Source organism: Delphinus delphis, chromosome 1 (assembly GCF_949987515.2).
Source record: "Delphinus delphis chromosome 1, mDelDel1.2, whole genome shotgun sequence".
Classification (NCBI taxonomy): Eukaryota; Metazoa; Chordata; class Mammalia; order Artiodactyla; family Delphinidae; genus Delphinus; species Delphinus delphis.
This window is the reverse complement of record NC_082683.1, coordinates 42,732,591-42,755,473: the sequence shown is the minus strand read 5'-3', so window position 1 is coordinate 42,755,473 and position 22,883 is coordinate 42,732,591. Positions and strand designations below refer to the sequence as shown.

Below are 22,883 nucleotides of genomic sequence, written 5' to 3'. Positions count from 1 at the left end.
ACACTACCAAACGTAAAACAGGTAGCTAGTAGGAAGCAGCCGCATGGCACAGGGAGATCAGCTTGGTGCTTTGTGACCACCTAGAGGGGTGGGATAGGGAGGGTGGGAGGGAGGGAGACGCAAGAGGGAGGGGATGTGGGGATATATGTATACGTATAGCTGATTCAGTTCGTTATACAGCAGAAACTAACACAACATTGTAAAGCAATTATACTCCAATAAAGATGTTAAAAAAAAAAGAACCCTTACACATTATGAGTGGAAATGTTATGTGCAGCTGCTTTGAAAAGTAGTTTAGCAGTTTTTCAAAAAGTTAAACATAGAGTTACCATGTTACCCAGTAACTCCACTCCTAGGTATACACTTAAGAGAAATGAAAACATGCGTCCCCGCACAAAAACATCATATGCAAGTGTTCATAGCAGCATTATTCATAATGGTCAAAAAATGAAAACAGGCCTTCCCTGGTGGTACAGTGGTTGAGAGTCCACCTGCCGATGCAGGGGACATGGGTTCATGCCCCGGTCCGGGAAGATCCCACATGTCGCGGAGCGGCTGGGCCCGTGAGCCATGGCCGCTGAGCCTGCATGTCTGGAGCCTGTGCTCCACAATGGGAGAGGCCACAACAGTGGGAGGTCTGCGTACCGAAAAAAAAAAAAAAAAAAAAAAAAAAGAAACCAACCCAAATGTTCATCAACTGATGAATGGATAAACAAAATGTGGTATATCATTCAAAGGAATATTATTCAGCAATAAAAAAGAATTAAGTCCGGATACATGCTACAACATGGACTAACCTTGAAAACATTATGCTAAGTGAAAGAAGCCAGTCACAAAATACCACATATTGTATGATCCTAAATATATGAAATGTCTAGAATAGGCAAGTCTAGAGACAGAAAATAGATTAGTAGTTGCCAGGGATTGGAGGAAAGGCAGGGGCAAGGGTAAGTGAGGGAGAGAGGTATAGGGAATGACTTCTTCATATGTATGGTGTTTCTTTTTGGGGTGATAAAAACGTGCTAAAATTATATTATGGTGATTGGCCGCACAACTCTGTAAATATACTAAAAACCACTAAAGTATAAACTTTAAATGAGTGAACTTTATGGTATGTAAATTATATATCAATAAACCTGGTTTAAAAAAAGTCTAATGAGAAATTAATGAATACTGATATAAACAAAAAGTCTATGCAGAAAAACATTCTAGGGAGAGAACCTGGGATCCAAGGATAACTTAAACATACATTCTAGTTTAAAAGTATCTATGGTCAGACAACTCTGTTCTAAAACGATAATCTAGACTTGGGAAGTCCAGTTTAGAAGCCACTAGTCACATGTTGCTATTGAGCACCTGAATGTGGCTAATTCAAAGTGCAAAATACACCCAGGATAGTGATGACTTAGTGCGGGGGTGGGGTGGGGGCAGTGGGGGGAGGGAGAGAGGGAGAGAAAATGAAGTATCTCATTAATGAATGAATTTTCATATTGATTACATGTTGAAATGGTATTATTTTGGATATAATGAGTTAAATAAAATACATTATTAAAATTAATTTCCTTTGCTTATGTAAGTTGTGACATCTGGTTATATCACCTAATCTTAATGAAGAAAACTGGTCAAGTCCCCAGCTGCAGGGGTCTCCCAGATTACCTTCACTCTGCTCCCTCCCCTCCTCATTTCCTCTGCAATTCCCCGTGAATGGAACAGTGCTGTCTCTATCTATGGTACAAAGGAACAATGAAGTCATCTGAGCTAACACAGCTTACCTGAAAATCCCAATAACCAAGTGGTGCCCAAACTTTGCTACTTACACATCAGAATCAACCTGAGAGTTGAAAAACCCCAATGCCCAGGTGACACACCACAGCAACTACAAGAATGTCTGGGAATGGGAGTCATGCATCAGAATTGTTAAAAGATTCCCAGGTGATTCTAATGTGCAGCAAACTTTGGGAACCAATGCACTAATCATTTAGGCAGGTGGGAAGCTTTGGGGAATGAGAATTAAAATCAAAGACTCAAAAAACTGGAAGGAGCTTAAAATCCTACCTATAGCATGCTGCCTCTAAGAACCTAAAACTAAATCAACCCAAAACAAGAAAGGTATCAAATTAGCTACATTCTTTCTTTTTTGGGGGCCCACATCCCTGTGGGGTCTCAGATGACAATACATCTTCTAAAAGTAGCTGATTCCAAAATCTTATTAACCTGCCAGGGCAGAATAATCTTCCAAAGTAACTAAAACAATTTATATTCCCATCAGTGTTAGATGGAAGCTCTCAAAATTTTACCAACATGCCATTCTGTGGCTTTAAAATTTATGTCCTAATAAAAAGTTTTTTTAATTTAACAATTATTTAGGACTAATTATATGCTTGGTACTAAGAGCATTACAAACACTAATTCATTTAAGTTTCACACTATCATCAAGAGTACAGATACTATCATTATTCCTATTATATAGGAGAAAACCAAAGCACAGGGAGGATAAATAAACTTGCTCAAGCAGTGGAACAAGGATTCAAACCCAGACCATCTGGCTCCAAAGTCCATACTCAAAAATGTAATGCTGCCTCTCACTATTATTTAAAACTGTATATCTTAATCACAGATTGACTGATTATGCAAAAATTAATTCATAAGGATGATAAATTTAAAAAATTATACATATAGTGGAAATACTAAACCATGCAACTATTAAAAATTATGTGTTAAAAATTCATTCAAAATTCACAATTATTTATCAGGCCCCTACTTTGTGGCAGGCAACTGTTCTAGGCATTGAGGATACAGTGGTGTTATGGAGTGAATGTTTGTGGGCCCCCCCACCCCAATTCAGACAATGAAGCCCTAACCCCAGTGTGACTGTATTTGGAGTAAAGGAAGTAAATTAAGATTAAATAAGGTCCTAAGGGTGGGGGCCCAATCCAGTAAGTGTCTTTCTAAGAAGCGACACAAGAGAGCTCTCATTCATGCTCACTCTCAGTGTGTACCACCAAGGAAAGGTCCTGTAAGGACATGGTGAGAAGGTGGCTGTCTACAAGCCAGGAAGAAAGTCCTCACCAGAAACCAAATCAACAGGAACCTTGATCTTGGACTTCTAGCCTCCAAAACTGTGAGAAAATAAATTTCTGTCGTTAAAGCCACTCAGTCTGCAGTGTTTTGTTATGGCAGTGCAAGCATTCTAAGACAAAGTCCTCATGGAGATTACAGTCAGGTATAGACAGACAATAAACAGGATACCAAGTAAATCTGGCTAAGGATGCAAGACCATGAAGAAAAAGAAACTACTGGGAGAGTAGAGATTATTTTAGATAGAGTGGTCAGCAAGATCTCTCCAAAGAGATTTCATGTGGATAGAAATTTGAATAAAGTGAGGGTGTGAACCCTGGAAGTCTGGAAGAAATGCCTTCTAGGCAGAGGGGAAAGCAAATACAAATCCCTGAAGCAGAAAAAGCTTGGCCTGAGAAAAAGAAAACAGGCCGATGTTGTTAGAATGGTGTGATCAAGCAAGGTGAGGTGAGGGAGTAGTGACGGCTCAAATGACGTGAAGTTATGGTTAAGTAACTTAGATTCCATTCCAAGGGAGGTAGGAAACCAATAAGGGGATTTGAGCAGGCAAGTGACATGGTCTGATTTACATTTAAATTGTTTAAAAATACACAAAGAGTTCATATAGGGTACATATATATATAATTTGAGGGATGTATCTGTACATAAAAAGCCTTAACAATGAAATTCCTTCTGGAAAAAATTAAAAAGCCAAACTCCATTTACTTGATCCATGTTATCCATTCTGAAGGACCTTGAAATGCAGGTCTATTAAGCTGGGCTAAAACAGACAGGTAGCAGGTACTGACTTAACTGTAGAAATTTCTAGAAAGAAGTTTTAGTAACTTCAATTGTAACTCATTCCAAAGACAGAACATCAAAAATGTTCTTGTTGGGTGGCTAAATGGTGAGCTACTGAAAGAGGCTAGGCTGCCCTGTTTTACAACTATCTAAAGACCTGACTGATTTGTATAGATGATCCAAATAGGCCTAAACACTATCAACTCTTCTACTTCCTCAATCTTCTAGAGAAGGCACTGTTGAATCCCTAAAATACCTATCTACTCACACTGGGCTTAATATAGTTTACTGGTTACCTGTATATAAGCTTCTGGGTAACTGTAGGTGGCCCCAACCCACCCATGTAATTTCATAGTAAAGAAAACCAAAATATAACCCTTACCCCTTCTGTGCCTCCAACCCTATACTCCCTTCTTAAGCTTTAGAATGTATTCTGATCCACAAAAATAGATGGAAGAATTTAGACACATACATAGGAAATCAGGCATAGTGGTCAAAAATACCTAGAAAATGAACTTGCTCAAGCAGTGGAACAAGGATTCAAACCCAGACCATCTGGCCCTTAAGTTCTGACACTTTAATACTGAATCTGGCCTCAAAAGAAAATGATACTTCCCCTCACCCCTAAACTTACAAGTTGAATATCCATACTATCTAAGCACAAATGCATTTTTCTATACTATTGTGTCATTAACAATGCTAGGAAAATAGTGTCCATTATTAGGCAAACAAATATATGCAATTGAATAAGTAAAATAGGCCAAATAATTAAAAACTCAAACATCATTTCCAAAACTGGTTGCTGAATTGGCTGCCCACCTGCTTCTAGCCACTGGCTAGAAATACAGAGATACAGTCAATGGAAGAAACATTTTTTAATACTTATTTAAACACTAAATTATTAAACACTTATTAAACACTTAATAAACACTTACTAAACACTAAATTCTTGTTTCTCAAAATGTCATGCAATAAAGTACATATTGAGGTTGAATACACCAAAATTTTTCAGAAAAGCAGGCAATATCCATGAAATTGTTAACCAACCACAATAATCCAAAATCTTTTTATTCCATGAATAAGGAACAGTAATCAAAGCAGTGGTTTATAATGTATTGGGTTGGCCAAAAATTTTTCAGTTTTTTAAGTAAATATAAAAGACACATTTTTCATTTTCACCGAGAACTTTATTGAACAACATATTCACCGTTTTTTTCCACTACCTTCTGCCATTTTTCAGGCAACTTCATAATTCCATCTTCCCAAAACTTTTTATCTTTTTGAGCAAAGAACTGTTCCAGGTGCCTTTTACAGTCTTCCAGGGAGTTGGAATTTTTTCCATTAAGAGAATTTTGGAAAGACCGAAATAAATGGAAATCCGCAGGTGCAATGTCTGGTGAATACGGCGGATGAATCAGAACTTCCCAGCCAAACTGTAACAGTTTTTGCCTGGTCATCAAAGAAACAACATGCAGTCTTGCATTATCCTGATGGAAGATTATGTGTTTTCTGTTGACTAATTCTGGACACTTTTCATCAAGTGCTGCTTTCAGTTGGTCTAACTGGGAGCAGTACTTGTTGGAATGAATCGTTTCGTTTTCCACAAGGAGCTCATAATAGAGGACTCCCTTCCAATCCCACCATATACACAATATCACCTTCTCTGGAGGAAAACTGGCCTTTGGTGTGGTTGGTGGTAGTTCATTTCGCTTGCCCCACGATCTCTTCCGTTCCACGTTATTGTACAGTATCCACTTCTCATCGCCCGTCAAAATTTGTTTTAAAAACAGAATGTTTTCATTATGTTTAAGTAGAGAATCGCATGCGGAAATATGGTCAAGAAGGTTTTCTTCGCTTAACTTATGTGGAACCCAAATGTCAACGCGATTAACATAACCAAGCTGGTGCAAATGATTTTCACCGCTTGATTTGGACATTTTGAGTATGTCGGCTTTCTCCCACGTGGTATAACATTGAGTGTTCTCAATGTCTCGATTTGATCGCTATCAACTTCAACTGGTCTACCCGACTGTGGAGCATCGTCCAGCAAGAAATCTCTAGCACAAAACTTTGCAAACCACTTTTGACACACACGTTTGATTAGTCACAGCACCTTCTCCATACACTGCACAGATCTTTTTTTGCATTTTGGCAGTGTTTTTACGTTTCTTGAGATAATAAAGCACAGTATGGTGAAAATGTTGCTTTTTTTCTTCCATCTTTAATATTAAAATGACTACACAAAATGCAACAATTTTGATGAGTCTTTTTTTAAACGCACGCTGATATGACAGCTGTTACGTCAATCTAACAAAATTGGGTGTTTTTTGTTTGTTTGTTTTGCGGTACGCGGGCCTCTCACTGTTGTGGCCTCTCCCGTTGCAGAGCACAGGCTCCGGACGCGCAGGCTCAGCGGCCATGGCTCACGGGCCCAGCCCCTCCGCGGCATGTGGGATCTTCCCGGACCGGGGCACGAACCCATGTCCCCTGCATCGGCAGGCGGACTCTCAACCACTGCGCCACCAGGGAAGCCCACAAAATTGTTCTGAATGAAGCTAAAAGACAACTAAGTGCTACTAGAGACATCTTATGGAAAAAAATGAACGAAACTTTTGGCCAACCCAATAGTTCAGTACTAGAAAAAATATGTAAAAAACAATTTAAAAAAACACATCTCTATTGTACTCTTCATTATGGACGAAAAAACCAACTCTGCTAAAATTTAAATTCCTTTTTTCCTAAGAAAAACTTTTTTTGTGAAAGGTTTTGCAAAGTATGTCCCTATTTCAAGCAGTGACAATGGAAAGGGTGAGTCATTCAAATGTGCTCCCCTCCTTCCCAGCCACCATCACAAATGACCTTATCAAAAACAAGCACAGGCTGGCAAGATAACATCTAAACATAATGGTTTTTCAATAGCACCAGTAACGCCAAACTATAACTTAAATTTACAGTAGAAAGGTAATATATTTCAGAACTGAGTATTTTGGCTATTAAAGAAAAAGGCCATATATTAAAATCCCATTAAATGAAAGTAATCAAAAATAAAATTTACTTACTTTAGCGATCTGCAGCAACACAATGCAGTGTTTAATTGATTCTACCATGCTCTATAAAAACAAAACACTGATTTTAGGATCTTGCCCCAAATGGTCATACAATGCTAAAACTTAAAATATAAAAGTCAGTTCAAATATACAGGGTTTAAGTCTATTCTACATAAAAGATACCCTCTCTGGATTTCCACTGGGTTCTAACATGCTGATAGTGTCAAATGAAATTATCATTAGCAATTCTATGAATTGTTTGGAAATACCAAAAAATTGTTAATTTATACTGAATAACATCTAAAGGGTCTTTCACCAGTTCAAACATAAAGTGATGTGAATTTGATTAACTTCCAAATTCTTAGATCGTCAGCAGGCAATCCCAATGTAAATTCCTAAAACGTCTGTCTATTCAAGACTTTCATGGAATTATCAAGAGTAAAGGATCCTATTAAAATATTGGTGAACCTGGTATACTACCATGTCTGTTTTTAAAATGCTTTTATCAAAATACAAATCTTATCAGTAGCCCATTATATAATGTCAGAAGGTCAGTACATCAGAAAACTCAAATCACAATATTATTAATTATATTATAATATTATAATATATATAATTATAATTATATATATAATATTATATATAATATATATAATATATAATTATAAAAAAGAATATACATTGTGCATGGATGAAACATTTTATCCAAGCGTCTCAAACAGACAAGACCAGAAACAGATAAAATGGCACACGAAGTCAATCCAATTAAAGGGATTATTCTATTCACTTAAATTCCTTTAGATGATAATACAATTCTTAAACACCCTTGTAAAAATGCATAAAAATTAAAAACTCAACTGCTCTTATTAATAATAGCAGCTTAAAATAGAAACATTTTACAGCACTTTCTAATGCAAAGCCAGAGTTTATCAAACATATAACTTACATTTGTTGTCTCTTTGAGAGTTTCAATTTTCTGTGAAAAATAAATTTAAACAGAAATTATCAGAAACACAAAGAGGTATCGTTGTTGTTTTTTTACTGGTTAGTCATTTAAAGAATTTTACCAAAATGTACTCATTACTCTAAATCAGTTCAGGCAGGTTGGGGAGTGCTTTTGGTTAAACTTTTTAATTTAAATCAAACATTTAAATAAAAAATTCAGACATTTTATGGATTACATCCTCAAATAAAATTCATGTGATTCAATTCAAGATTTGTAAGAAAAATATAAAACATTCTTATCCCTTACCTGAAAACAATTTTTGTTTTCTCTATAGGATTCACTATGTGATTTTAAAATGCTTATTTTAGAATCACCTTAAACTTTGCAAAGTTGTTTAAAAAATGACATGAGACTAAATTCCAAAACTAAGAAGGTGAGCTAAACATGAGTTACTACTATTACCAAGTGTAAAAGAGACAAATGCAAGGCTATGGTTAACAGAAATGCAAAAAAATAAATGATGCTGCATCAGGAAATCTAGTCAAGGAGAAGAAAAATGTTAATTGATAAAAGAAAACAATATTCAAACTACAAAGTAGTTGTCAGAAACCCAAAGGGAGGAACTATAATTAAAGCAACATTCATTTTGTTCCCTCATGCATGGCTTCTGGTTTATTTTGAAAATTTTGCTGGTTGCTTTATTAATATCTGAAGTGACCACATGTAAATTTAATAAAATAACTTTCAATCTTCAACATATGGTACTTGAAGAGAAAGAACTTATTCCTAAAGGTGGTACTTACAAAAAGGGTATCATAATAAAATTTTCTGTTACTCTTTTGTTCAATTATGAAACCATACCAGAAATTCACCAGAAAACTCCACTTGAAATCTATATGGCATACTATCATAACAGGTCAACAGTACTATTATAGTAGTCAAAACACCGAGGTCCTTCTATTACTTCTCCAAAAGGCTCTTGGTTTCAAAAACTTTAAAGTCAAAATCATGATTATAGAAGTTACCTTTCTCTGTTCATCATCTTTGCAGTTTTGAAGTTTGTCATCAAAAAGCTACAGGATTAAGAAAAAAATGATTATAGTATCAAGCCTTTACTACATAGTACACATTTACTAAGCAAAGAAAAGCAAACATATTTCTTCCAGGGATGGTTTATACATGCATTAAATGTATAATTAATGTTTACTAAAATACAAGATAACACGCATTTTTTCAAGGCATTGTTATCAAGTCAGATTCTATTGAACTATTTTAAACAGTCAAGATCAATTACTCTGGTACAATTACAAGCAAAAGAAAACATATGACTTTAAGAACTTAAAATATCAGTTCAAACCTAAGTTTTTTCTGCCTTGTCACCCAAGTTTATCAACATTCCTTGTTCTTTCCAGGAGCTTTGCTTGTAATTAATTTTAAAGTGGGAGTTGAAGGAGACAATTTTAATAATGATAAAGGAAGTAGAGAAGTAAACTCTCTCAATCCCCCAACTCCCCCAAAATGAAAAATGGCCTTAGAAATCAAGCCACTTAAAATTTACCAGTTTCACACAACTTTTAAACAAAATATGAATCTAATCTTGTCTTATTTTCTTCTAATTATGTTTAGGTTAGCTTAAAAACTACTGAAAAACCAGTAAGGGTTGTAAAGTAACATCAAGTAACTATTTTTACTCAAAATCAAGCTCTTTATATAAATTCAATATATAATCAAATGCCATACCTTTAACTGTTCTATCAAGATTTGTAGGTAAGCATCAGCCTCTGTAAGTTTCTTATCAAAGTCTTGGACACTAGGAACAAATCCTGAATCCAAACCCTAGAGGGAAAAAAACTGCAATAAATCCCAGCAATGTCTAATAGTACAAAAGATACTTCACCCTTCATACATGACATCTCACTTTTCTAAATTAAAAATAGTACTTTTACATAAATAATAGGTCTATTTAAATTATCTAAATTCTCTAAGAATAGTGGTACATCAATCTCCTTCATGAACTTCTAGCACTGTTCCCTGTTCATCAATTACATATGCTGCTGTTCAAATTAGAATTTATCCTGCTTTTTCAGAATCATTTTCTTCTCTCCCAAAAGCCCCATAATGGGCTCCAAAGCAACAGTAATTTAGCTAAAGGTACATATACAAAACAACCTAGATTACCTCCTGTTTCCCTCCTACTTTTTGTTCAGTTCAATCCTCCAGTCCCTTAATCTCAACTTCATATTCCCACTATTTAGTTCTCCTGTTCCCTAAACTACCCCATTAGCTCTGATGTTTTCCTCCTCCTCCCTTATTTTTTTTAAAAAAACACGAAAACTCAAAATTCTCACCTCCTCTAAGAGGGTCCTCCCTAAGTGAAAGTGACAACACTTCTGTCTAAGTTCCCTACTCATTTTCACCCTTGGCATGAACACTACACTCCGGACATGGTGTAAATGTTTATTTATTTAGAAGGCCCACTTATTTCTCAGTTTAACAGTCCAGCATTTGCATGTCCTACTTTTTTGTACGCTAAAAATTTTAAGTTCCAAGAGCACGGGATTCCTATGTTTTAACTTTATTCCAAAGAAAGTTTTGAGTTCTTAATCATCTTTAACTGAAAAATACATCAATCTTGAGTATAAAAGACAAAATAGTCTGAGATTGAACAAGGCTATCATCTTGCCATATCTGCATGCCCAGAAGTCATGGAGTTAAACAGGGAAATAAGGGTCGGGAACCACTATTGTCACAATCACAACCCAACCACAAAACTCTGTACTAAATGGGTGAAATATAGTGCTTCAACATACCATACTTGACTTTCAATTGTTTTATCTCTCCTGCCTTTTGCCAAAACGTGCGGATCATTTCACATTCCCCATTTTAGTCAACTGAGGCCAGAGTTCATTTTATATTAAACCAACACCTCATCTTTGCCTGACACTTTATCATTATTAAAGCACTTTCACAGCCATGATCTCAAACATCAGATTGAGACAGTATAGTATTATGGAAAAAACAATGGGTTGGCAAACCTGGTTTCTAATTGCAGCTCAGCCACTACCAAGATATTGCGTCTCTCTAAACGATTTTCTTACCTGCCAAATACAGGCATCCTCCTCCTACCTTTATTAGTGTGGCAGCTACGACCTCTACTAAAGACTATAATTACTAACACTGTCAATTACTACTAATACTATTGCTGTTCTTCCCAAACTAAAATTCAAATTCTTAATCAAAGTATTAAAAACCTAAGTCCACAACTAATCTTGTAATGCATTTTGTTTTTCAAATTCAAAGGCAAAAAAACTGCTTTTTATTTTTACATACATGTTGAGAAACTGCTTGAAATGAGTATTGAAAAACCCCTTTCCAATGAGAGATGTCATGTAAAAACAAAGTTTAAGAAAGAAAAATCATAATAAGCAATATAAGTAAAATCCAGATATATTTATAAAATTGTAGTTAAACATCTTCATTCTTAAAGATAACCCCAAAGACATCCTTTTAGAAACATTTACTAATGTAGAGTATGATAATAAAAGATGTGGAAAAGAAAGGATAAAATCCATCACATCCCAGAGATACCACAGTACTGTACTAAGAAAGTAGGGAGTGATTTCTTTTCAATGTTACTGTACCACAGGAAAATTGGAAGGACTGCTTGGCTTTTTGTTTTGTTTCACAGGGCAATATAACATAACTATCAATAATTTAACTATAAAACCCAGTTAAAATCAGCTAAATACATTGTTCTTGCTAAATACTAAAAAGGTCAATGGCATATTCATAAATGAGTATAAAGGTGAAGGATCTAAATGAGAAAAAGTGATCTTCAAGAATTTTCCCTCTTCTGAATCCATTTAGAACTACCACTATAGAAATCTAATTAATATATCCTTCTGAACAAGTCACTATATCCGATTAAAAATCCAATAAATAAATGGAAAAAATTAGATTTATATTACTGAGATCTGAAATTAAGTCTAAAACAACTCTTTGATGTTTCTATAATCATGTGAACCTTACCTTGGCTCTTTTGTCAGACCTTCCTCCCCCTAGATATCATCTTCTACAATGGTCCTTTACCCTTAAAACACCACACGTTGTAACATCCAAGTCAAAGATCTACTCAACAATCCATTTTTCTTTATGTAATGTATAATGGGAGGTTTGTAACAACAGTTATTAGCTTAAAGTCCCAGAACGGGCCTAAAACTCCCTTGCACAGTAACCCATAAGTCTTTGGTATACTTTAAAATAAAATCTACATATATAGTTTCCCATCTTAAATCAATAAAATAACAGGTATGCATTTATTATTACCGTGGACGAGCAACTGACAGTAATTAAACTGTTTTCTCAAGTCTTGTAAGAATAATACACTAGAAGAAAATGTAAGTTTTCACTACATATTGTGACTCAGTACACAGAATCAAGGCCACCTAGTCCAGCCTCCCACTCATATAAATTACTTTTATAATGTCCTTTAAAGTCATCTAGTCTTTACCTGAGTATCTCAAGAGAAAAGGAACTCAATACCTCCTAACATAAACTATTTCACAAAATCCCTTTAAAGTCATAACTATTCCTCTTTCCATTAAACATTTAAGATACAAGGCACTATACATATTCATATCCTTTTTAATGGAATTTTGTTTCAAAACAGGTCATAAAAATAGAATACAGTCCTCTACCATGTTGAGTGGTTTGTCTTCCTTTGAAAAGAACTCAGAACAGGCAGACCCTTTAAAACAGTGTGACTTCATACTTCTTAGGGTGACACTTAGCTCTTGAGAACAAGCTAGTTGGGAGTCAAGCAGATGTACATTCTACTACTCTGTACTTGCCTTTTTATCTAACACTTATCACATTTTATCATAATTAAATATTTAATTGATTGACTTCTCTGAAGGATTATAAACTCCACGAGGGCAGGAACTGCCATTCATTCAGCACTATACCCCTGCACCTCGACTCCAGGCTAGCTCATTGTTGAGTGAATGTGTGTTGCACGGATTGTAGCTTCTGGCAACTGCTGATGCCATGATACCACTCTTCTCCATGACCACGTCTCCCTATATTTCCCCTGCCTTTCTGTTCTCTTTCTCCTTCTATTTTTTTACTCCCTCACTCCCTTTCTTTCCTTCTCTTTTGTCCTGCAGTAGCAACTGGTTATGTTGCATTTTTGGCAATCGGGACCAAAGAGGTTGCTGCTCCCTAGTTTACTATATTGATGATCCATAGTTCTAACTTGATGATTTCTGTATGAATTCATTTAAAGTTTAAATTAAACATGACTATTATAGAGAAATAGAGATAAAATGGTCTGTGATGTAAAAAAAGTTAAACTAGAAGAAACTCAATAGAAATTAAACCATAAAATTAGAAATCTATGTAAAGAAAAAAACCCCCACTTAAGTGGTGAGTATGCTAAAAAACAAAACAGTCTCAGTTTGCAAGAGTAATTTGCTAATTAAAGAAAGCTAAAGTATGTATATGAAGTCAAGAGTGACACATAATTCTGTATCAGTCAAGACCTATGTATCCAGATTAAATATATATATGTATATGTATATATAGAGACAGACATTTGGCCCAATTTAAGGGGAATTTCAAAACTATCTAGAATGATAGAAGAATATTAAACTGCCTCAAAACTGTATGTACTTCCTACTATCTTTCTAATACTTATGTTGAACAGCATCACTTTTCTCAGAAGGTACTTCAAAGCTAACAAATGTCAGCAAAATTAAATGAATTTCTATCAATACTTTAATCAGGACATTAAACACTATTTATACTTTATACATACACATAACTGAATACTTTACCGCCATTAAAAAGAAGAGTATTAAAAGGGATGTCTTTAATACTTTCTGAAGTACATATGAATTATACTTCATATGTAGCTACTTTGGAGAGACACTCTTAGTAAAACAGTACAAGAGGCAATTTTTGAGGCAAGGAGTAAAAGCTTTTAAAGTAATTCCTGCTGACAGAGGAAGAGTAATGAATAGTGGAGGTAAGGTGGGAAAAGGTGGTTTAAGGTCTTGAGGTCAGAATCAGGAAATAAGAAAGTTATGAGTAATTTAAGGAACTGAGAAGAAAAATGCAGAACAGGAATGGCTATGGCTGAATAACACTGTAAAAAGAAATTCACAAATGAGTAATCATTTTCATATCAAATCTTATTTCACAGCAAAAACTTAAAGGACTAAGTACCCTACACTCAGTGCTTCCTCCTATACAGGACAAAATAGTATATAATAAAAATGTGTTGTGAAGAGAGAAATACAGAAATTATTCCACATAAGTCTCATAGAAAAGTTCAGAATAACAAGAAAACAAAATAAGTTAACAGTAGTAGAACTGTAAAAGGGAATAACATCTTAAAAAGTTAACAAGGGAAAAACACCAAAGAAAACAAGACTCCTAATGAAAAATAAATGGCATAAATCCAGACAAAAGTAGGTGATTTTTAAAAATTAGAAAAATACACACCCTATAAATAAAATCATAAAAACTCTGCAGAAATGTTGTTTTGATTAAATATAAGAGTATTTGGAAAGTTTATGTTCACAATTAGCTATTTGAGATGACATGCATCACAGATACGCTTTCATCCAATGAAAGAAGTATAGGGCATACTTACAATTGAATCACTTACAATTATTTTTGAAAATTCAAGAACTGGAGAGATACCAGAAGACTGGAAAAAAGCAAGTGTGGTACTGATCTTCCATAAAGGTAAGGAAAAGAGAGAATAGAAAGTTACTATGCTGTGCGTCTGACATCAATAATTAATTAAAGGAACTATAAGAGAAACATCTGTAGCTATACAGAGGAAAAGTAGGTACATGAGCAGCAAGTGGCAAGTTGAAAAATAAACAGATAAATAAACATTATGCCAAACTTAATGGCTTTTCTGTTCCTTAGAAATTTATTAGCAAATTAAGTTTTTTGAGAAATAACACCATTTTGTCTCCTTACCAAATGACTCAAAAGTTGCTTTAATGATGAAAAAAGTATATTAAAGAAACCAAAAATATTAGTAAGACCATGATTTTATGTGGGGTATACTAACATGTGATTTCCTTGGATTACTGAAAATTTGGAAACATTTATAATCTGCTGTCTCCGAGGTTTACTCACTTCAGCTAAAGGAAAACAGAATTTAGAGATATAGAAAAGTTATGAGAGTAAGAATTTCCCCTATTTTTAACGCTAAGGAACACTCAACTACCAATTCATTTGGAGTAAAGATTATCAATTCAAAAACGTCCATAAAATTGAGCCTATTACTAAACTCTTTACTTCGATGTAACTTCAGGAAGGTATTTTCCATCTAAGTCAATGTCCTGATAATCTAAGGCTCCAAAATAGGGTCTCTATTATCAAAATGGTAGCTATAGCTATCTTATCAACAACTGCTTAGGTACCCCAAGAATGCCAAAAAAGATAAGGCCTTTTTCCATAGTTCTAAATGAACAGTTCTAACACCATGGATTCACCACGGATGCACAGTATAGTAATTTTTTTCCCAGAATATTAGGTCCTCTGCTAGATACTTGATATTATTTATTTCATTATTATAACATACATAATAAGGTAGATAGATATTAACCCTATTTCATAAGTGCTTTCCCAAATCATCCAGCTGGGTTTTTTTTAAATTGAGATTTCAACCCAGCCCTTCGATTTCAAATCCATTACACTTCTCTATTAAATCACAATGATATTTGAAAAGAATTCATGGCATAAGAGACTAAAATTTAATCTAAAAAATGCCTGAAGGAGCCCAGTATACCAAAAATGAACACCAGCTTTAAGGTCAGACTGATCTAGTTTTAAATCCTGAATCTGCAAGTCCCTAACCAATTACCTACATGATCTGGCCAAGTTACCTTCTCTACATCCTTTTCCTTATCCAGGGATGAACACAATAATAAACCACTCAAAGTTGTTGGATAGATGAAATGAAAGAATATGCATAAAGTAACACAGTAGTGGGTGTTCTATTTCCTCTCCACAATGTGGAATTGAAAATAACCAGGATTCACCACTGTATCCAAGGCCCTAAACTAGTGCCTAACAGACAGAAAAGGTCCTCAATGAATATTTGATGGATTAAAAACAAAATGAATTAACAACTAGGTAATACACAAAACATACGCAATTTTAATAGAGAAGTATAATCAAGAAAAGGATACAAGCGTAGGTTAAACTGTATTTAACATTCCTTTAAAAAAGGAATACAAACAGTAAGCTGATGAACTCAAGAAAATAAATAGTAATAAAAAAGGTATGAAGAACAAACAAGTGATAAAATACAGTCTTGCAAAACAGATCAAAAACAAAATTCCCTATAAGATGTTCAGAAAAGTATCAGGTATTATGCCTGAACCACAAAAGGTAAACTGTACTCAATTATTACCTTGGTACCAAAGAGTCAAACAATATAAAGAAAGCCCCCCTTTTCCATAAAATAATCTGATTTTTGAAAATCCGTTAGTTCTTTGAAAAATAAAATTGTTTTTACCTTTAAATTTACAAAGAAAATAGCTTCTCTTAAAACAAAAAACAACACAAATCTGAATTGCTCATATACTTGGGACAGAAAACAGCCGCCTTGTCAAACAGGAATCAGGTACAGACATGGGTGCCAAAATTCCTTAGCTTTATTATAACTCTTAGCACAACTGCTTACTCTTCGTGATCTCTCTTCATCTAATACTGGCAGCGTTAGGTAACCTTTTGACTTACAGAACAAGACACTTATATTGATTCCATAAAGTGATTTGGCTACTCAAACAACTGCACAGGCAAGGTTTGGGATTTTGTACCGTTTTCCTCTATTTAACTCACTGACAGCTTGTCTTTCCAAATGACTCTCCCAATTTATTCAGTAAAGTCACATGGAGCTTCCCTGGTGGTGCAGTGGTTAAGAATCCACCTGCCAAGGCTGGGGACATGGGTTCGAGCCCTGGTCTGGGAGGATACCACATGCCGCGGAGCAACTAGGCCCATGCATCACAACTACTGAGCCGGCACTCTACAGCCCATGAGCCACACTACTGAGCCCACGTGCCACAACTACTGAAGCCAGCGCGCCTAGAGCCCGTGCTCCGCAACGAGAGGCCACCACAATGAGAAGCCCACGCACTGTAACAAAGTAGCCCCCGCTCACCACAACTAGAGAAAGCCCCATGCGCAGCAACGAAGACCCAACGCAGCCAAAAATAAATACATAATAAATATAAAAAATATTGAAGTCATACGAAAAGTTATTGCCAAAAGTAAATAAAACAAACAAAAACCTGAAGTTTGTAAACTGCGTGACCATTATCTAGTTTGTCTGGGATATCCCTAGTTATGTCTGTTGTATCAACAAAATTATTAGCAGCCTCCTTCACTCTCAAAGTGCCCCAGTTTGGACAATATATGTTCTCTCTCTCTATAAAGGTTGTAACTAGCATTTTAGAGATATAAAAGTCTGGAAGGCATACAGGATTGCCTCGAGATTTCAGAATGCAGCAAATTACTTTAAAAAAAATCTAAACTGAAATAGTTTACAGCCTCTGAATGTAGAAAGCAAATTACAAAAGTAAAATAAACACCAGAATTCACGTCAATTAATAGTGGTTGAGGGCATACCTTATTCTAGATAAATAGAGACATGAACAATAAAGAAGTTACATTTTGAAAAGTTATTTTATTCACACACATGCACGGCACACACACACACCTGAAATAAAACACATGAAACAAAACACATGAGATGCAGATGTTATTCCTAGGGAGTGCAATTGAGAAAGAGGGGCATTTAAGACAGGGACTCTTAATTTTTACTTTATACATTCATAACGTCTGATTTTTAAAAGTATCTATTTACTTAAATTCAAAAACTTTATGTAAAAGGATTCAGAAACTGTGCAGGTTATAAATATGATTCAAAAATTTTATAACTGTTTTAGCTTGCAAAATCATCAGCATTATTATTTTAAAATTATCTACCAAACCCTAAAATGACTTGAGAGAGTAAATTTGGCAATGCTGAAGCTGCTCAGATACACCTTTCCAAGCAAAATAAAATACAGCATAAAAAGCTTATAACATTATTTACAGATAAAGTACAAACTAGCAAAAACAAAAAACAAAAAAACCCATGCACTTGAAAATTAGCAATCACCGCTATACTGGAATAAATGCTGAGAAGAAAAATGGCCAGTAAAACAAAGCAGAATACCTAATTTTCTTCCCACATCCTTCCTGCCAATTCCATGGTCATGAGTCAACATTCAAAAAAGCAAACTCATAAAAAACAAAAACACCTATTACATGACCCCCCCCAACAAAGCACTGTTTGACCATGTGGTTTCGGCAATCAGCCAAAGCTTTTCTTTTTCATATACTGGTGGGTCAGGCTACTGACAGTATCTTTTTTAAAATTAAAAGTCTTGGGTTAAGTCATTCCAGGATCTTAAATAAGCTCTGAGCTGCTTACTAGAGGGGATGCAAAAAATACATTCTTCCCCTTCCCAACCTCAGATTACTGCCTGTCATTCAGCTTCACAGCATTTTTTTTTTAAACATCTTTACTGGAGTGTAATTGCTTTACAATGGTGTGTTAGTTTCTGCTGTATAAGAAAGTGAATCAGCTATACGTATACATATATCCCCATATCTCCTCCCTCCTGTGTCTCCCTCCCACCCTCCCCATCCCACCCCTCTAGGTGGTCACAAAGCACTGAGCTGATCTCCCTGTGCTATGCGGCTTCTTCCCACTAGCTAGCTATTTTACATTTGGTAGTGTATATATGTCCATGACACTCTCTCACTTCGTCCCAGCTTACCCCTCCCCCTCCCCGTGTCCTCAAGTCCATTCTCTACATCTGCATCTTTATTCCTGTCCTGCCACTAGGTTCACCAGGACTTTTTTTTTTTAAGATTCCATATATATGTGTTAGCATACGGTATTTGTTTTTCTCTTTCTGACTTACTTCACTCTGTATGACAGACTCTAGGTCCATCCACCTCACTACAAATAACTCAGTTTCGTTTCTTTTTATGGCTGAGTAATATTCCATTGTATATACGTGCCACACCTTCTTTATCCATTCATCTGTCCATGGACACTTAGGTTGCTTCCATGTCCTGGCTATTGCAAATAGTGCTGCAGTGAACATTGTGGTACATGACTCTTCCTGAATTATGGTTTTCTCAGGGTGTATGCCCAGTAGTGGGATTGCTGGGTCATATGGTAATTCTATTTTTAGTTTTTAAAGGAACCTCCATACTGTTCTCCATAGTGGCTAGATCAATTTACATTCCCACCAACAGTGCAAGAGGGTTCCCTTTTCTCCACATCTTCTCCAGCACTTATTGTTTGTAGATTGTTTGATGATGGCCATTCTGACTGGTGTGAGGTGAGGTGACACCTCGTTGTGGTTTTGATTTACATTTCTCTAATGATTAGTGATGTTGAGCATCCTTTCATGTGTTTGTTGGCAATCTGTATATCTTCTTTGGAGAAATGTCTATTTAGGTCTTCAGCCCATTTTTGGATTGGGTTGTTTGTTTTTTTGATATTGAGCTGCATGAGCTGCCTGTATATTTTGGAGATTAATCCTCTGTTAGTTGCTTCATTTGCAAATATTTTCTCCCATTCTGAGGGTTGTCTTCTCGTCTTGTTTATGGTTTCCTTTGCTGTGCAAAAGCTTTTAAGTTTCATTAGGTCCCATTTGTTAATTTTTGTCCTTATTTCCATTTCTCTAGGAGGTGGGTCAAAGCTTCACAGCATTTTGAAAAGCAAAAACTCTCACTGTTTTCAAGAGTCCACCAAAAACGGAAGTTTTAGAAAGTTTTATGCAAATCTGCTCTACATATAATGAGGGAAAAAATCACATTAAACACATGAATTCTTAAGCTTAATGTTTTAATAGTTCAAGTTTTGAAATAACTGCAGAATTCTCATACTCATTCATAATACCTGAAAATTTGATTACGAAATGTTTTCACAAAGAAAACCTAATATATTCCTCTAACAAAACTGGATCTCTCTACGTAGGAAAATATAACAAACTGAAAATGAAACACCCAAGGGAAGTTAAATGATAAGCTAGTCAGGCCAACAGACAATCAGTACTAAATGGCTTATTTCTCACACAAAACAACCAAACAAAATAGAACAAAAACAACAACCCTGAATTGGAAAGAACAGATTCTGTAACTGGTTTGGCATTTATCCCTTAAAAATCATATATGCTGAAGCAGTTTTTGTATATCTAATTTTAGCTGCCAGTGAACATCAAACAGAAGGAAACAGGTTGTTTTTGCTAAGGCTGTTAAAAGTGCAGTACAAAATTACCCTGATTTACCCTGATTACCCTAATTGTTGTCAGAAATCTATCAAAATGGTCTAAAATATGATTAGAATATATGCCCGACAGGACAGGACTCTTTTTGTTCTCTACTGTATCCTCCAGGCTAGTGTTTGGTTTCTAGCAAATGCTCGATAAAATTTTTGTAAATGAATGAAGAAATTCTGAAATGTACCTACCTGTTAGGATTTAAACATAAAAAAAAAAATCAAATAAGTTCTTACAGATTATAAACCAGAGTGCTCAGGAAAAAAATCACAAATAACATTTAATTATTCTTAATGATTTATTATATTACAAGTATGGATGCTGAAAATTTTTAAGGCTAATTGAAAGTTTTTAAGAAAAGAGAAATTGAACAGGAGGAAAGACATTGTACCACCCAGGCAGTACAAGAAGCAAGACCAGCTGAACAACTGAAACAAACTTCTAGAAACTCATTCTCTCCCGCCAAGTCTCATGAGCACAGTTTTATACATACTACTCTGGGCTTAGAATTCAGTGTTACAGTAATGGTTTATTCACTGGGTGTTTTTTACGACTATGACAACATTGTGCTGGATGCTTTGGACATGCCAAGATGAAGCAGATACAGATCACACCCTAAGCGTTTCAAACATGTAGCAGGAGATAAAATCTGTCTACAAATAACTGATTCAAGCATGGTAGATTAAGTGTTATGAGAAAGATACTAAGAGATTCAAAGGAGAAAGTTAAGGGGATGAAAAAAGCTTCACAGAGGTAGCATTTTAGAGTGCAGGATTCTGACAGTAATGGGGAGGGGGAAATTATTAACAGTAGTGGGCAAGGGAGGGAAACATCATAATCAGATGGGATTTTTGAACTCTTTAACCAAGTGACTAGAGAAATGAGGGCAGGGTTAAGGAAACTAACAAGGGATGCTGAGGTACCCAAGAATTAGGAACAGCAAGAAGCCTTCACCACTCCCAAGCCTGAAGGAACAAGGAGCGAAACAATGTAAATCGAAGTAGGCTCAAAGGACACTCTAGTTGTAACCACTGCTACAAATGCATGGAAGCAGAGAAAGAGGACTAAATACCCCAAAGCTTCTCTCTTTTCTTCCTTCTATCTTCCATCCTCCCATTGGCTAAACCCTACGAGAAGCCAGAGGATAAAGAACTCCAGATGACACAGGCTGTAAAGGTCAGCCTCCTGAAGCAGGGAGTAGAGAGGGGCATAGAATGAATCTGCAGGAAAATGGAGAATAACCAGAAAAGCTATCTTCCCAGACTCAGGAACCAGTATATAAGCACAAAGAGAGACTGGAAAGCACAAGGAATCCAAATAAGGAATGATATTCTCTTGGAGAAGTATGTAAGATGCTATTTTTCAGATCTGGGTACTGAATCTGAAAGGAAACCAAAATTAGTGCCTGAACTGGAAAAATTACTGGGACTTGGAGAGTGAGGTGAGCAGTGAATGAATAGCAGCATCAGAGTAGCACTCCAGTTCTCTCTAGAGCTAATAAAAGAGCAAGAATCATAGGCTGTAGTCTTAGTTATTCTAATCTCTAACTGTGTGACCTTGGCCAAGTCATTTGTCTTCTCTGAAACTGTTTTCTCCATTATAAAAATAGGTAGAAGCCGAATTAAAACTTTAAGATCCCTTCCAGTTCTCAGATTCTGTGAAGCCAGTATATCCAGGTAAATGACCATATTCACCAGGGGAGTAAATACCTCATCATACTGGAAAAACCTGGGGTCCACTTACTTTCTAAAAAAATTAATTTCATTTAAATAAAGACAATAAGAACTTACAGGTTGTAACTGCAGCCAGGTCCTCCACCATAGGACAATAAATGTTAAAACACAAGCAAAAATTTAGTGTAACCTTGAAACTGAATGAGGAAGACTAATGCAACCAGATTTAAAAACATGCTCTGGAATGCAGAGAATGCAAAGAAACAACCAAGTAAGCAGAATAACTTGGTTGAAGTGGCACAGTTCAGAAAAAACAAAATTAGCTGCTCAAGTCAATACAGCAAAGAAGCAAAGTTCTTAAAGGTGTTTCCAGAAATAAATGAACTCCAGTGTGGAAAGGGCTACAAGTATCTCCCCTGTCCCACAACACACACAGAGCAACCATTACCTTTCCTTCATAACACAAATATTCACTGAACATCTGTTATGTGCCAGGGACTATCAATGCCTTCAAAGGACATCTTTAAGGACAATACAGATAATAGCAATTATAATTAATCATTACCTAATCTTCTGGAATGAGATCAGATTTCACCCCTTCTAAGCAGTCTCCCTGACTTCTCTAGCCAGCAACATGCTTTTTCCTATGAAACTAACTACTACAGAACCAATTTGTGCTGGTACTGCTGCTAGTATTCTTTCAACTATATCAGAAGTCATGTAGGTTGGGGGAGGAGGAGTTTGCCTGGAAATCTGCTCACCATTTGTAACATTATTTCTAAACATTTTCTCCAGTCCTGTCTCTCAGGTGTGACAGCAACCAGGGAGCTTGGTGACTTAGCAAACATTTCTAACTCACAGGGATAAACCCAGCTCCAGTACACTGAGCCAAAGGTTGCACACTTAGGACACGATTAAGCCACATATTCTGATCATTTAATGAGGGTCCCCTAAGCACCCACAATGTACCAAGCACTGGATTAGGGGC

The 22,883-nt window shown here is 35.7% G+C and overlaps 1 protein-coding gene across 3 annotated transcripts in view; it reads right to left on the bottom strand.

The window, feature by feature from the left end:
* OSBPL9 (oxysterol binding protein like 9) overlaps window positions 1-22,883 on the bottom strand; it is a 167,627-nt gene that overhangs the window by 34,002 nt on the left and 110,742 nt on the right. For all 3 annotated transcript variants that reach the window (XM_060021870.1, XM_060021879.1, XM_060021888.1), the window contains 4 exons: window positions 9,592-9,687; window positions 8,877-8,924; window positions 7,852-7,881; window positions 6,918-6,968 (listed from right to left, as the gene is read on the bottom strand). In XM_060021870.1, coding sequence (XP_059877853.1) covers window positions 6,918-6,968; window positions 7,852-7,881; window positions 8,877-8,924; window positions 9,592-9,687 — 225 coding nt within the window. The remainder of the gene's footprint in view (window positions 1-6,917; window positions 6,969-7,851; window positions 7,882-8,876; window positions 8,925-9,591; window positions 9,688-22,883) is intronic.